Raw genomic sequence first — 16099 nt, 5'->3', positions numbered from 1 at the left:
CAAAATATGTTTTTATATGGAGCCTCCAGATTTTGATATGTTGGTAATTAATTGAAATGTTTCTTTAGCACCGTGAAGGCCAAATAAAACATTTGCCTCCGGGTCACCAGTTTGCACTCTCTGATGTATGCGAGGAGTTGAGCCCAGTGAATGCTACATAACAGAGAGTCAATAAACATTAATTCCCTTCTCTGCCCTTCTTATTGATTCTCTCAAAAGAAAAAAAAAATCTCCCCAAGCCATTCCTCCCATTCCACTCCCATCAGCTTCATCTTCATGCAGCTTTCACTGGCTCTGTGCATCCACAGATCCAGGCAGGGCTCTGAGCACCTCATCCAAGATGCCCTGCCTTCCCTGGCATCCTCCCTGGCACGCTCCCTGGCTCACAGGCATATAACAAAGCTCTTTGAGTGGCTCTGACACTTCGTAGTTGACAGACCCCTTGCTAGGGTCTGGATGTGTCTCCCAAAATTCATATGTTGGAAACTTCATCCCCCGTGTATTGGGGGGTGGGGCCCTTGAGGAGGTGTTTAGGTAATGAGGGCTCCACCCTCATGAATGGATTAATGACATTATAAAATGCCTTAATAGAGGAAGTTTGACCGTTTTGGCCCTTCTGCCTCTGCCACGTGAGGACATGGCATTCCTCCTCTCTGAAGGACAGTGTTTGAGGCACTGTCTTGGGAGCAGAGGCCACATCCTCACAAGAGGCCAATACCTTGGTCTTGGACTTGCCAGCCTACAGAACTGTGAGAAAACAAATACCTATTCTTTATAAATCACCCAGTCTGTGGTAGTCTGTTGCAGTGGCATGAAACAGGCCAAGACAGCCCTCTCCCTCTCGTTTTCTCATTTCATCCATGCAACAGCCCTACGAGCTATTTATTATCACCCCCAACACACAAGTAAGGGAAACAGGGTCCAGAGGGTACAAGTCAGTCAACAAATATTTGTTAAACACCTACTACGCACCAGGCACTATTAAATGGCAAATCCAAGGTTACAGAGAGTATGTCTGGCTGCAAATGGCAGATGCCTAAATTAAACAGGCTAAAACAAAAGGAAGATGCAGTGGTTTATGTGCACGCAGGAAAGAAAACATTACGGCTGGGCTCCCAAGATAGATCAAGCCGGGGACTCCAGAGCCTCCCAAGCACTCACTTGCTCATCTTTTGTTTCTGCTTCCCTTTCTGCATCACATTCATTGTCTCACTCAGCAAAGCAGCTTTTTCAAACAGCAGGCTGCCGACAGTTCCGGAGCCTCACTTCTCACTATGTCTGTCATCAGATGGACAACTCTCCCTATCCCATGTTCAAAAGTCCCAGGGAAGACCCTTTGGTAGACCAGCACGGGTTAAGCTGTCACATTGGACCAATCAACTGAGCAAGATCCGTATGACTGATTAGCTCAGTTGGGGGCCAGTCCCAGCCCTGAGCCAATCAACACTCAATGAGCGAAGATGCGGCTGGTTAGAGGGAGGATAGGCGAATTCCCCAGGAAATGAGATTGCTTCTCTGTTCAAACAAGAGATGTCTTAGTTTGGGCTCTCCCAAAAGCCAAGCCTGAGACAGGATTTGCGTGCAAGTTGTTTATTTGGGAGGCCATTCCAGGAAACATCAGCATGGGAATGGGCAGTGAGTCAGAGAAGGGAAGAAAGCTAATGAAGGGTGTTTAATTGAGTGAGTTACCTCCATGGGCAATGGAGCTTAATCCTGCTGGGGACTGCTGGGAAACAGCAGAAAATGGCTTCACAGTCATCTCAATCAAAGGCTGAGGAGGCTGGAGATTTTATACCCTAACTTCTATCAGTCACTTGTTGAGGGCTCTTCCCAGTGGGGCATCAGTTCACTAGCACTTCCAGCCTACCCCATTTGCAGGCAGAGGCCCAGAAGCCCGGAGAGCCCCAGGCAGAGTGGCAGGTGCTGGCCATCGGACCCTGGTCCTGCTTCTGTAAATCATTTTGTTATACAAGGTCCTCTTAACCACTGAAATGGAGTATGCCAAGAGGACCTGGGGCTGATACTGATAGCACCTGCTACATGTACTGACCACTTGATGGAACCAGATTTAAAATCCAGAGCTGTCTGGCTACTTTCAGTAAGTCATGTGGTCCCCACACTGGACCATGACTCAGCAGAGATTCTGAATATCCAGGCAAGAGCCCAACAGGAAGAACCTTGGCCTTGGAACTCTTGGTTAGCAAGGGGAAAGGTGGCAGCCAGTGGCCAAAGCTTTAAGAACTGCTCATAAGCCCTCAATACTCTAAAACGGAGGCCCCAAATGGAACTGAGACAACCCGCCCAGAGACAACAAAACACTGTGTGAATGAGACCAGCGATTCAGCTTTAGTGTGGGCCAGGCTGGAGGGATGTAGATACTTAGAAGCATTGGGCCCCAGTCTCAGGAATGGTGAGCCTCTCCATGACCCAGCTCACACAGAGCCTCAGAAATCACAGGGAGAGACCACAGGGCACATTCCAGTTTCAGCCCCCTTGGGCTGAGCTTGGCAGCATGGGCAGAGCTGGTGGAGTAGGTCTAGAGGCCCAGGAAGGGAGGCATATCATAGGAGAAGAGCATGACCATTTGTCCTAGGGGAAAAACAAATGTCCACCCAACAGGTCAGAGAACAACAGCCCACAGAGTGGAAGAAAATGAATGTGTGGGACATGTCAACTGTAAATCACCATGTTTACATACATCCTCTCAAGCACTCCTCACAACAGCACCCCCCCACCCTTCCACATTCTAAAGAAAGGAAACTAAGTCTCAGAGAGAAGAAATGAGTTGACCAAGGCCACATAGCTAGGGAGTAGAAACGGGGTTTGAGCCCAGGTCTGTGTGGATTCTGCCCATCACACAACTCTTTCCCTGTTTTCCAGGTTTGCCTCTTCTCTGTCACGCCCGCCTTCCACCCCTCCCATCTCCAGCTCTCTCCTGGATTTCCAGCATCCCCCAAGTCCCATCCCTCAGTAAAACAACAGCCATGAAGCCTCCATTGAAACCTCTCAGTTGATAATAAACCCACTCTCATGATAACAAACCCACTCTCATGATAATGATATTCATCTAACTAACCTAACTACTTCTTAAAGTCCCACCTCCCAACACTGTTGCATTGGGGGTTAAGTTTCAGTACGTGAGAACATTGGGGGACACATTCCAAGCATAGCAGGGGGAGTGAGTGGGAAAAGTGGTGCATAGGTTCGTACAGATGTGTTTGGAATTAATGAGTTCGGTGCTATGTGTGCCGAGTAGGAGCCACTTGAACTATCCAGGGCCACGAGGTGGCAGCAATAGTTGGAGTCCTCAGCCCCAAGCTGGTGGTAGGAGCCACACAGCCTGTAGAGAGTGCGCTGAGAGAAGAGAATCCAGCAGAGCTCTGGAGAGTGCTGGCATTTTAGGAAGCAGGCAGAGGGTTACTGGCAGAGGAGAAAGCTCCAGGCCTCAATTTACATCTTACTCTTTTGGAAAGGCTTTCCCCGCCTCCTGAAACTAGGTCTGGTTCTCCATTATACATTCTCTTGGCACTGTGCTTCTCCTTTGTGTCTATCACAATTGTATTTTTAGAGTTATTGGTGTGTGTGTGTGTTTAATGCCTTATTTCCTCCTTTGACTGTAATCTTCAAGAGGACCATGCCCAGAGGTTGAACCATGAGAATCATGCTTACTGATCTATTTCCACCATTAGGCACAACACGTGGCACATAGTAGGTGCTTAATGAATATTTGACGATGAGTAAATGATTCTGTTTATCAAGCATAAAGGAGCCAACAGTGTTGCCAAATCCTTGGGTATGAAGATGTTGAAGCATTACAGTGCTAAGAGCACCGGCTCTGGAGCTCAGCTACCTGAATTTCAACCCCAGCTCTCCTGATTACTGATTGTGCAAGCCCAGGCAAGTTTCTTAGCCTCTCTGGGCCTCAGTTTTCCCATCTGGAACGTGGAGCCATTGGAGTTCCTACCTCACAGGGCTATTTCTATCAGTGGCCCAACCACCTATCAAATCACCAAAATCAGTAACCTGTGAACCATCCTAGGTCAGCCTCCTGCCTCACACCCTACATCCAATCAGTCCTCCAAAGCTGCCAGCTGTATTTACCAGCTATTTCCCAAATCCAACCCTCTTGTTCATCTCTTGCCTAAATCATTGCAGTAACTTCCATACTGGTCTCACAAGCCCCTCCAGCCTCTTTTCTCAAACAGAGGGAGCTTTCTAAACACGCAGTTGATCTTCATTATTCACAGATTCTGTATTGTGCTTTCTCCAGCTCACCACAATTTATTTCTAATCTAAAATTTATACTTAAGACACTTTCATGGCCATTTATAGCATAAACAGAGTGGCAAGAATTTGAGTCTCCCAATGCACATGTTCCCAGCTGTGGCTGAAAAAGGTGACATTCTGCCTTCCCCTTTCAGCTCTAATACCATAAACATATGTTCTACTGGAGGTCTACTTAGTGCCATGTTTTTCTCATTTCCTGCTTTTTGCTGGGGTTTTGCTGTTTGAAATGGCCCTGAGTATAGTGCTGAAGTGCCATCTAGTGTTTCTTTTTTTTTTTTTTTTTTTGAGACGGAGTCTCGCTCTGTCACCCAGGCTGGAGTGCAGTGGCCGGATCTCAGCTCACTGCAAGCTCCACCTCCCGGGTTTACCATTCTCCTGCCTCAGCCTCCCGAGTAGCTGGGACTACAGGCGCCCGCCACCTCGCCCGGCTAGTTTTTTGCATTTTTTAGTAGAGACGGGGTTTCACCGTGTTAGCCAGGATGGTCTCGATCTCCTGACCTCGTGATCCACCCATCTCGGCCTCCCAAAGTGCTGGGATTACAGGCTTGAGCCACCGTGCCCGGCCGCCATCTAGTGTTTCTAAGCACACGAAGACTATGATGGGCCTTATGGAAAAAATATGTGTGTCAGAAAAGCTTCATTCAGTCGAGTTATAGTGGTGTTGGCTATGAGTCCAATATTAATGAGTCAACAATATATATTAAACAAGGTGTCCTCAGAAACACACATAAAACAGAATTCTGTATTGATCAGTTGATAACCACATAGCAAACAGAAGCTTGCAGGAACCTAACCTCATATGTCCTCTAGGAAGAATGCTTCAATACGCACTAACTTGGTATTCCTGGTGACTTATAGAATATAACTACCTTGAATAATGAGTTCAAAGGTATCAATCTGACCATGTCTCATCCTTTTTTAGAACTCACTCCTGCCTCAGCACAAATGTAAAAATAGAAAAAAGAAAAGAATTCCCTCATGCCTCCCTCTGCACCCAAGATAAATTCAGACTCCTTAGCATGACATTCCAGGTCCTTCATGGTCTGGAAGGTCTTTGCTGACCTTCCAGGCACCTGGCCATGTGGTGCCCCCACCACTACCCAGCCCACTCTCTAATGCTCTTCCACGATCTTTCACAAAGATCCTCTGCACACTATGTGCCCACTGCCTCAAAGGTCCCTCCTCAGCATCTCTTCTTGGTGAACTCCTATACATCCTTCAAGACCCAGCTTAAATGTTACCTTCCCTGGGTCTCCCTCTGGCAGAACTTAAAACTCCCTTCTCTATCTATGTCTTTTGTAGGACTTCTCCCCAATGTTGTAACTGATCACTTTACATGCCTCCTCTCTCCTGTACTTGGCAACAGCTTTTTGGAAAGAGCCTGAAGGAGTATAGAAATGTGTGACTCTCTGCAGGGGGTATGCATTTCACACACCATTCATTCAATAAATATAAATTGAAGCCTAACTGGACAAGACACCAGGCACCATTCTAGGCACGAGAGGTAGAGCAGTGAATAAAATAAAGCCACTGCTGCATGTGTGTGCAACACTGTGCCCATAATTGTGGCCTGTGTGTAACAGTATGCACATGTGAAGCTACCTTGTGTTTGTTTGTGGACATGTGGTGTTTATGGCTCCTGGATACTTTGTTGAATCCTGACCCTATGTGACCTGCTGATACAGGGCGCCTTGGAAGTTAATTAGGCCAACAGACTGTGTCTGTGCACTAAGGAGAAGCCTTCCCCAGGCAGCCCCGCCCACCTTCTCCACCTCTCCTGTGGTTCCTGCCTGGCTTGGGTTTGGCCTTTTTAACCCAAAGACCACATGCATCCAAATGAGATTTTCTCTAGTGAATATGTCTCTCTCTCCCACCCTTCTTCTCTGCCTTCCCTGTATCTCAGAAAGAAAAGGCCTAGGAATAAGGAAAAGGGGGAGGAAGAAATATTTGTTTGAGGACATGCCATACGGCAGGCCTGTGCTGGACAGTTTACACGCATTACAGGCAATGGTAGACAGGGCTTCCCTTGTGCCAGGCACTGTTCTAAGCACTTTACCCCTACCGCTGGGTTAATTCATGCATCCACCCTATGAGGTAGGAGTTGTTCTTTTCCCACTTTCACAGAGAAGGCGAGGCATCACACAGTGAGAAAGTGGCAGAGCTGGGATTCAGGCCTCAGCTTCTCCCACACAAGCCCACAGATGGGAGGATGAATAAGGAGTCAGAGTGGACCTGTGCCTCTCCCCTGAGAGGATACCAGGATTCGAGGCTCAGCACCCGGGGAAGAGTGAACCCCTCAGTTTCCTGAGCCTCATCAGAAGCAGTCTGGGGAGGCTCGGGCCCAGCCAATGGCAGTGCAGGCCCCAACTCCTCCTCCTCCCGGGCTGGGCCGGCACACTCGACAGGCTCTGTCCTGGGAACAGGCTTCAACGGGCTTCCCCGAAAACCTTCCCCGCTTCTGGATATGAAATTCCAGCTGCTTGCTGAGTCCTGTTGCCGGCTGCTGGGAGCCAGGAGAGCCCTGAGGAGTAGCCACTCAGGTAAGGGCATCTGTGTCCGCATACGTGGCAGGAGGACACTTCTCTGCTGGGGAGTCCGGGGAGGTGGCCTGGACATATCTGCCACCGTGGGTCCTGGTGGTGGAGGAATAAGGGGCTCTGGGTTCTTTCAGCTGTCCCCAGCCAGGCAAAGGTGGGAGCAGGGAACTGAGTGGGAGAGGAGCTAAGAAGGGGCCAGGCCGGAAACTCAGCAGGCAGGGTAGCTCTGCCTGGGCCTGCAAAGCCCTGCCCCACTCCTCTCCAAGTAGGGATGGGCTGGGCGACAGCCCCTGGGGGCTAAAAGTGGAGCCTCCCTAGGTGTTCCCGGAGAAGCTGCCAGGAGTCTCGCCTACCTTAGACAGGACTGAGAATGCAAGCTGGTGATTCAGATCAGAGGTTCCCCACCCCCTGACCCCCACCCCCACCCATCCGCCGTCCAACCCCCAGCCACCCTCATCCAGGATCCACGCACAACGGGGAGGGCAGAATCCGTCTGAACACAATCCGTCTGAACCCAGGCAGCTCATTGAAATTTGAGGAAAGGGTCTGAGGCCTAAGGCTGGGCAGTTCCCAGAGGGTGGGCTCTAGAGTCAGCCTGCCTGGGTTCCAATCCTAGCCCTGCCACTTACTAGCTGTGCGACATTGAACAAGTTAATTAATCCCTCTGTGTTCCTCTTTCCTCATCTGTAAATTGGGAATAAAAAATATGCCCTTTCCTAAGGTTGCTGTGAAGGAATAATGTACTGATTCATGCAAAGAACTTAGAGCGGTGCCCGGCACAGCATGAATGCTTCATGGATATTGGCTGTTATCACTCCTCTGCTTTGTCTCTGCGGAGGCTCGAGACAGCCTAGTGGGCTTCAGCCTGGACCAGCACGGGAAGACCGTCATGAGCCCTTTAGCAACTAGGCAGGCAGGTTCCTTGGGGTCCCAGGGTGCACCGTTGGTCGAAACCACAGTGCATGGGTCTTAGTGGACACACCCCATCCCCAGGAGTCAGGCAGGGGACTCGCAGGTGAGGAAGTGGGGACCCCTTACTTGGCCCAGCAGTCACGGTCCTTACCTGGAGGTGAATCTGATTCTGTGAGTTCATCAGGCCAAATTCACCAGCAGAACTGACAGGAGCAGCATTTCCCACTTGATGTCTTGACAAGGCTGTTCCACAAGATGATAAAAGGAGGAAAAGGGCTTCTGTGGGCAAAGGGGTTTGGGCAATGCCACATATTTCATACTTCTTCTGGTGAATTTATTAGTGAGCTTATTAGCACGGCTGAGCAAAAGAACCCTATTTAACTTTACTAAACCCAACGTTTGCCAACTTTTCTTGACACAGAATCCTCTTCTCTCACTTCTCCTATTGCCAACCTATGGGACAGGGTTCCAGGGAACACTGTTTGGGAAAGACTGGAATACCAGGCTACTCTAGGCATGAGGAGAATTTATTGCTGCCTGCTTTAGCTTTCAGCTGGATTGCATTGGCATGCTTCAGATGAGTGGCACTGAGCAGGACTCTGCCTGGCTAATTACAGAGTGTTAGAGCAGATGGGGGCTTGGGGACAAGGTTCCAGCCTCCTTTCCAGTCCCATCTCTGAGCCAAGAAAAGAACAAAGAGCAGGTTTCCCTTGGGAAGGGGCTGTCTGAGAAGAGGTAGCAGTGCTCAGAAAGGAGAGAACCATCTCAAGGCTCAGCCCCCTGAGGAGGAGGGCCAGGGTTGAAACAGAAGGAGCAGGCAGAATGTCCCAACTCCATACGTCTTCATTCTGCAGAACCCCAAGACCAGAGCCTCAGGCCCTGGGAGGAATGAGTGGCTCCCTGGACCTGCCCTCATCCACTTTTATTGGTAAGAGTTGGGTTCTGGACTTAATTACCTATGCTCAAATCCCAGCTCTGCCCCTAATAGTTATGCAACCTTGTATAATGCCTCTAAACCTCGGCTTCCTCCCTTTATAAAATGGGGACAGTAGTAGAACCTAGCTCCTCTAGTGAGGATGAAATGCGATGACATATTTCTACAAAGTGCTCAGAGCAAGTCTGTGATAAATGTAGGAAATTGTTGTTCTCGTTTCCGTGCAGTAGCAGCCGACGCGTGGGTCCACCATGAACTGGAGTATCTTTAAGGGACTCCTGAATGGGGCCAACAAGTACTCCACAGCCTTTGGGCGCATCTGGCTGTCTCTGGTCTTCATCTTCCGCGTGCTGGTGTACCTGGTGACGGCCGAGCGTGTGTGGAGTGACGACCATAAGGACTTCGACTGCAACACTCACCAGCCCGGCTGCTCCAACGTCTGCTTCGACGAGTTCTTCCCCGTGTCCCATGTGCGCCTCTGGGCCCTGCAGCTTATCCTGGTCACGTGCCCCTCCCTGCTCGTGGTCATGCACGTGGCCTACCGGGAGGTTCAGGAGAAGAGGCACCGAGAAGCCCATGGGGAGAACAGTGGGCGCCTCTACCTGAACCCCGGCAAGAAGCGGGGTGGGCTCTGGTGGACATACGTCTGCAGCCTAGTGTTCAAGGCCAGCGTGGACATCGCCTTTCTCTATGTGTTCCACTCACTCTACCCCAAATATATCCTCCCTCCTGTGGTCAAGTGCCACGCAGATCCATGTCCCAATATAGTGGACTGCTTCATCTCCAAACCGTCGGAGAAGAACATTTTCACCCTCTTCATGGTGGCCACAGCTGCCATCTGCATCCTGCTCAACCTCGTGGAGCTCATCTACCTGGTGAGCAAGAGGTGCCACGAGTGCCTGGCAGCAAGGAAAGCCCAAGCCATGTACACAGGTCATCACCCACATGGCACCACCTCTTCCTGCAAACAAGACGACCTCCTTTCGGGTGACCTCATCTTTCTGGGCTCAGACAGTCATCCTCCTCTCTTACTAGACCGCCCCCGAGACCATGTGAAGAAAACCATCTTGTGAGCTGCTGCCTGGACTGGGCTGGCAGGTTGGGCCTGGATGGGGAGGCTCTAAGCCTCTCTCATAGGTGGAACCTGAGAGTGGGGGAGCTAAGCCGTGAGGTAGAGGCAGGCAAGAGAGAGGATTCAGACGCTCTGGGAGCTAATTCCTAGTCCTCCGCTCCAGCCACCTGCCCCAGCTGGATGGCATTGGGCCAGTCCTCCTCTGCTCTGCAGCTCGGTTTCCTTTTCTAGAATGGAAATAGTGAGGTCCACTGCCCAGGGTTGGAGGGAGGAGGGCATTCATAGAAGAACACACATGCGGGCACCTTCATCGTGTCTGGTGCACTGTCAGGGCTTAATAAAAGTCAACTCGTTTGCTGGTTCCAGGTGCCCTCTGGTTGTGCGGCCTTTGTGACCCTCACATGTTCATGGTGTCAATCTCTCTGCCCCCGCAAAGGGCTGCACTTGGTCCAGTCTGATGAGAGGCATCCTCTCTTCCAGAAAGGGGGCCCCTCAGTACTCCAGGGGATGTGCTACTTGCTCATGCTCCCATCTAGCCTTTATCCCCCATGGCAAGTTTAGGCCTGTGGGTTGTCTGCAGTGAGAATGGAGCTTAGTCCACAGGGAGCTGCACGTTGCAGTGGGAAGTTCATGAACTCAGAATGCATGTGTCGAATCCAAGTTCCGCCGGGACTCTGGGAAAGTAACTTCAGCTTCTCTCCAAAACTGGTTAATAATACCTAGCCTGTGGGGTTGTGCTGAGGACTGATGAGCTCATGGCTGTGGACAGGGTTAGCCAGCTGTAAAAGGACACATAAATGTTAATCATTGGTATTAGGAAGTGCTCGATAATGCCTGTGGGAAATGAGGCAGAAGGCCCCTCCCTAGCTGCACATTAACCTTCACCGTCCCAGCCAGAACACAGGTCCCAGGCCCCCCACCAGCATATGTGGGGTCACACTCCAGCTTCCCTGGAGGCCTTCCCCAGGACCCACAGAGGAAGAACAGCGATGCTGTGTCTGGCCCTGTGCTAACTGGAGCATTTCATGCTGCTGACCTGCATTTCTTGCCTCCACCAGGGCTGTGGGTGCCCTGGTCTAGAAAAGTCATAGTTGGCCGGGCGCGGTGGCTCAAGCCTGTAATCCCAGCACTTTGGGAGGCCAAGACGGGCGGATCACCAGGTCAGGAGATTGAGACCATTCTGGCTAACACGGTGAAACCCCGTCTCTACTAAAAAAAAATATAAAAAACTAACCGGGCGAGGTGGCGGGCGCCTGTAGTCCCAGCTACTCGGGAGGCTGAGGCATGAGAATGGCATAAACCCGGGAGGCAGAGCTTGCAGTGAGCTGAGATCCGGCCACTGCACTCCAGCCTGGGTGACAGAGCGAGACTCCGTGTCAAAAAAAAAAAAAAAAAAAAAAAGAAAATCATAGTTGACCCCTCCCATCCCCTACATAATCCAAGAGCTTCCCAGGCTCCAATCCCAGAAATATCCCACCACCAGCATGGGATGCATTCCTGCACTAAATTATGGTTGCCCCTTTCCGTAGATGTCAGCTGCTGAGGACCTCAGAATCAGGCTTCCCAGGAAAAGGGCAGGAGAGAGGGCAAGGAGGCAATGAGAAGGGGACAGGGTCAATTCCACTGGTGCTGTCCTAGGCCTGGGCATAATGATGTCAGGCTCCTGAACCCCACAGAGTAGTCTCACCCACATACCTGCCTGGCTGGGAGCCAGGCCCAGCCATGCCCGGCCAGGCTAGAGAGGAGGCGTGGGCCAGGAGAGAAGAGCCACAGGTGTTTGCTCTGAATATGTGCCCGGGGAAATCCACCCTCCTGCCTGCCCACCCAATCACTCTCGCTTGGCTCATTGGCCCAGAAAGCCCCACCCAGCAAGGGAGTGAGGAACAAAAGCTGCCTCCTGGAGGTCCTGAGGCAGACGGACAAGCCCAAGGACAAGGGAGGAGCTACTGGACCCAAGAAGGGTGAGGACTGAATAGGGCAGGAGGCTGGCCAGAAGAAAGCAACCAGCTGAGCTGAGGATATCCAAGGGACCTCAGGCTGTGGGCTGGGCTTCAGGGAGGCAGTCAGAGGCTCAGGGTCCCTAAAGGATCCCCAAGGAAATGCCAAGGAGGAGAAGGAATGTCCTGGCTGACCTAAGGGAGGACAGAAGATTAGGGAAGGGGGGGATCAGGAAGTAATGGGTTTCAGTTGAGTTTAACAAACATCTATTGTGTGTCCACTGGGCCAGGCCAGTGCTGGGTGCTAGGGAGACAGAGGTGAAGAGCCTGCCCTCTAGCAGCTGACAGTATGGCAAAAAAGTAAGACAGGTGAATAGACCATTTGGGTACAGGCAATACCTCTTGCTTGGAAAATGTCCCAGGCACACGATGTCTGAAGAGGCTGAGAGCAAAGTCAGTGATTGGGGATAGGGAGGGAGGAGGGTAGGAGGAGGGGAGGGTTTGGAGATGGGGCCTGATGGGGACTCCAGACAAGGGGGTGTGGAGGTCGGAGTCCACGGGACAGGGGCCTGAGAGGAAATAATGGAAATGCGGCTAGCAAACAGCCACTAAATGGACAGAGGAGGGGGTGCCCTGAGAGAAAGTAAATGGGGAGTCCAGACCATGCCAGAATCCGTCCTCGGTCCTTCCTAAAGCTGGAATGGTTGGAATTCCAGAGGAACCCACTGTGGTCAAGACAGTCAGCCCTCAGGCCCCAGCATCAATACATGGGTTGGCAGGGATGATATCAAGTCCCCATGATTCCAAAGCACCTCTGTTTAGCTTGGGAGGGAATGCCAGGGCTGAGACCTTCCTGGAGCCAGAGGCAAGGAGTAAGGATGAAGATTGTTCTGGGATTTACCAAGGGACTGATGTGAACGTCCCCAGCACAGGGCCAGGCTCCTGCTGGTGTTCAGTAAAAGTGGGATAGATCTGACAACTGATAAGGGTACGTTCCCACCCTTCCTGCCCTGGCCCAGCCCTGACAGCTGACGGGAGAGCAGATCGTCCAATTCAAACCTTCCCACAATCTCTTTAGAAGTCATGGGCTGAAACATGGGGCAATAGAGGTGGCTGGCATGTCCATGCAGGATGATTGTCTTCACATGTATCTATTACCTTGTAGAATAAAATAGACCCTGATTTTGGAACCCGAAGGCCAAAGTACAAGATTCTGCTACTTCCATCTGTGGACCCTTGGGCGGGTATCTCTGGGCCTTCACTTACTCTTTGTGAAATGCGGACAGGGGCAATCCCCACCCTGCCAAGTCATTGGGAGTGAGGACATGATGACACGGTGATTGTGAAAAGATTTTTTCCACCGCACCAGCATTAAGCGTGCCCATCTCCGGGTTCCCCCAGGCCTCAAGGCCCCCAAGGCCTGAGTGGGTGGGTAGCACCCAGGTATAGATCTTCCACGTGCAGTACCCGGGACACAGCCAGCATGAACTGGACATTTCTGAAGGACCTCCTGAGTGGTGTGAACAAGTACTCCACGGCTCTGAGCCGCATCTGGCTGTCTGTGGTGTTCATCTTTCGCCTGCTGGTGTATGTGGTGGCAGCGGAGGAGGTGTGGGGCGATGAGCAGAAGGACTTTGTCTGCAACACCAAGCAGCCCGGCTGCCCCAACGTCTGCTATGACGAGTTCTTCCCCGTGTCCCACGTGCGCCTCTGGGCCCTGCAGCTCATCCTGGTCACGTGCCCCTCGCTGCTCGTGGTCATGCACGTGGCCTACCGTGAGGAACAGGAGCGCAAGTACCGCCTGAAACACGGGCCCAATGCCCCGTCCCTGTACGACAACCCGAGCAAGAAGCGGGGTGGGCTGTGGTGGACGTACTTGCTGAGTCTCATCTTCAAGGTCGCTGTGGATGCCGGCTTCCTCTATATCTTCCACCGCCTCTACAAGGATTACGACATGCCCCGCGTGGTGGCCTGCTCCGTGGAGCCTTGCCCCCACACTGTGGACTGCTACATCTCCCGGCCCACGGAGAAGAAGGTCTTCACCTACTTCATGGTGACCACAGCTGCCATCTGCATCCTGCTCAACCTCAGTGAGGTCTTCTACCTGGTGGGCAAGAGGTGCACGGAGATCTTCAGCCCCAGGCACCGGCGGTCTCGGTGCCGGGAACGCCTACCCGACACGTGCCCACCATATGTCCTCTCCCAGGGAGGGCACCCTGAGGATGGGAACTCTGTCCTAATGAAGGCTGGGTCAGCCCCAGTGGATGCAGGTCAGTATCCATAATCTTCGAGATCAGCAGATAAGATCACCAGGTCCCCCCAACCTGAGGCCACCCAGGAAAATAGGCGGGGCAGGGGCATCCTTGCCATAGCAGGGTGGTGAGAAGGGTGGCTGTGGGGGCTCAGGAAGCTCACCCAGGGGCCAATGTGGGAGGTGGCGGGTAGTTTGGTCCCTGGGTCCTGAGCCTCAGGGGAGGGAGGTTGATGGTTGGTGGGGATTTTGTATATGGCAATAGTGTATGTCAAACCTCTTAATAAATATGATTTTCCCAGTACTTTGCAGACCAGATGGGGAGTAGCGGATAGGAAAACGGGGGTGGGGGGATTAGGTGGACCTCAGAGAGGATGCCAAGACAACTCGGTGAGCACCTGAGCACCAGAACCTCAGATCCAGGCTCACCCATCACCGCCAACACACACAGTGTGCCCCCAGGACGTGGTGGGGAGTGCCTAAAGGCAGAGGGTACTCCAGGGGCCTCTTGGCTCTGCAACCAGCTGGCCAAAGCCGAGGAGAGGAACCCCAGGAGATTCTGTGCCCAGCAGGAGTCGGTTCTCAGTGAGCGCCCATCACAGGAATGAGCGTGGGTTGGGTCTCCCTAGCCCTGCCCAGCACAGGTCCTGGATAGGTGAGTCCCCTCTGACGGTGGGAGGGGCAGGGCTGAGAGCAAGCCAGGGATGGGGGTCTGTGAAGGTGCCCAAGAGGCACATCCTACAGGCCAGGGCCCATTGAGAGTGTCTGAACTGAAAGGTCCCTCGTGGATCCTGGAGTATATGGAATTTCATGTTCTTTTTCACTGATACAACTTCCCCATTCCATTCTCCCCCACCCCACCACCACTCAGACTTTGGCAACTCCCAGAACCACACCTCCACCCTAACATGCCTCCAAGCCCCACCAAATGCCCACTAGACAATTTCCTGGGAGGCCCCCAGGCATCTCATGCTCGCCACTCCCAAGCTGACCTCAGCAGCTCCCCACAGACTTGCCCCCTCGAAGATGCCCCGCCCCATCTCATGCAGGACACAGCTATTCACCCAGCTGCCCAAGCCAGGGGAAGGGACAAGCCTGACATCCTTGTCCCTCATACCCCACATCCCCACTGGCACCAAATCCCACTGATTCCAGTCCCTAAATGCCACCTGAATCGGCTCTTCCTCTCCTTACGACAATCTAACTACCTACTGGACCTCCCCCATCTGCCTCCGCTACAGGGATGGAGTGATTTACCCCTCTATGCAACTGACCATGTCATTCCTCCTGCTTTAAAACTTCTTCCACCATCACCAGCCCCATGCCCTCAGCGTGGCCCCCGCTGACCTGCCTCTCTCATCCCAGCTTCCTCCTCCTTTCTACCTGCCAGTAATATCAAAGGGCTCCTGATTCCCCAGGCAGACACGTCACGTGGTGTCATTCTTTGGGCCTTTGTCATGCTATTTCCTCTGGCTAGAATGCCCTTCCCACCTCCTCTGTGACTCTCCCTCAAAACTCTAGGACAGCTTTACCCATCTCTCCAAGTGCCAGCCTTGCTTGTCCCTCTGCCACTCTCCTCAAATTGGAACTGTCATTTCCCCTGAGTGTCTCCCTATCAGTCTGTGAGCCCTTTATGGGCAGGTCACTGAGTCATCCAGGTCCCTGCTGCCTTCAGTAAATCCTTGTTGGATGAGTAAATAGTCTGTGAGCTGCTTGGGGGAAGGAACCAAGTCTTGTTCATCTGAATCTTCCACCACACCTAGCCTGCGGAGTTCAGCAAAGCATTTGACTGCTTGCTTTGCTTTGTTTCTGTTGTTGTTTTAACTAGAGCCAGCATCAAGGTCTCACCTTTAGGTAAGCAAACTTGAGTCTAGAAAGGGGAAGAGGCCCTTCAAGACCCCACAGATCTGCTGAGTCTGTCAGGGGCTGTGTCCTCTGTGGTCCACGGGTAGCCTCCACACCCACCCCTGATTACGGCATAAGATCAAAATCACCCGTCTTAGGGCAGGCTCCCTGGGAGCAGAGCCAGAGGCAGGGGTTTGCGTGCATGTGAAAGAAGGAGCAAGGGGAGTGGGGGAGGGAGGCACTGAGCTGAGCAGGGATGTAGACTCAGGGAGATGCAGCCTCGGTCCTATCCCTGTGGGATGAGGGGGCTTCAGATCATAAGTC

The 16099-nt window shown here is 52.2% G+C and overlaps 2 protein-coding genes across 3 annotated transcripts; both read left to right on the top strand.

The window, feature by feature from the left end:
- The first annotated feature begins 6555 nt into the window (after window positions 1–6555).
- On the top strand, window positions 6556–10109 carry GJB5 (gap junction protein beta 5). Of its 2 annotated transcripts, none has more exons than XM_033227179.1 (2): window positions 6556–6827; window positions 8901–10109. In XM_033227179.1, the coding sequence occupies exon 2, from the start codon at window positions 8922–8924 to the stop codon at window positions 9741–9743; it is 822 nt and encodes a 273-aa protein (XP_033083070.1). In that variant the 5' UTR covers window positions 6556–6827; window positions 8901–8921; the 3' UTR covers window positions 9744–10109. The 2 variants fall into 2 exon arrangements, with proteins under 2 accessions (XP_033083070.1, XP_033083069.1); XM_033227178.1 differs by having other exon boundaries at window positions 6562–6827; window positions 8898–10109.
- GJB4 (gap junction protein beta 4) lies at window positions 6879–14234 on the top strand. Its single transcript, XM_033227181.1, has 3 exons — window positions 6879–6890; window positions 11658–11703; window positions 12845–14234. The coding sequence occupies exon 3, from the start codon at window positions 13163–13165 to the stop codon at window positions 13961–13963; it is 801 nt and encodes a 266-aa protein (XP_033083072.1). The 5' UTR covers window positions 6879–6890; window positions 11658–11703; window positions 12845–13162; the 3' UTR covers window positions 13964–14234.
- Window positions 14235–16099: the final 1865 nt, after the last annotated feature.

This window comes from Trachypithecus francoisi, unplaced genomic scaffold (assembly GCF_009764315.1).
Source record: "Trachypithecus francoisi isolate TF-2019V2 unplaced genomic scaffold, Tfra_2.0 Lachesis_group12, whole genome shotgun sequence".
Taxonomy (NCBI): domain Eukaryota; kingdom Metazoa; phylum Chordata; class Mammalia; order Primates; family Cercopithecidae; genus Trachypithecus; species Trachypithecus francoisi.
Note: the sequence above shows the minus strand (reverse complement) of the source record. Positions and strands in the feature narration are given on the sequence as shown.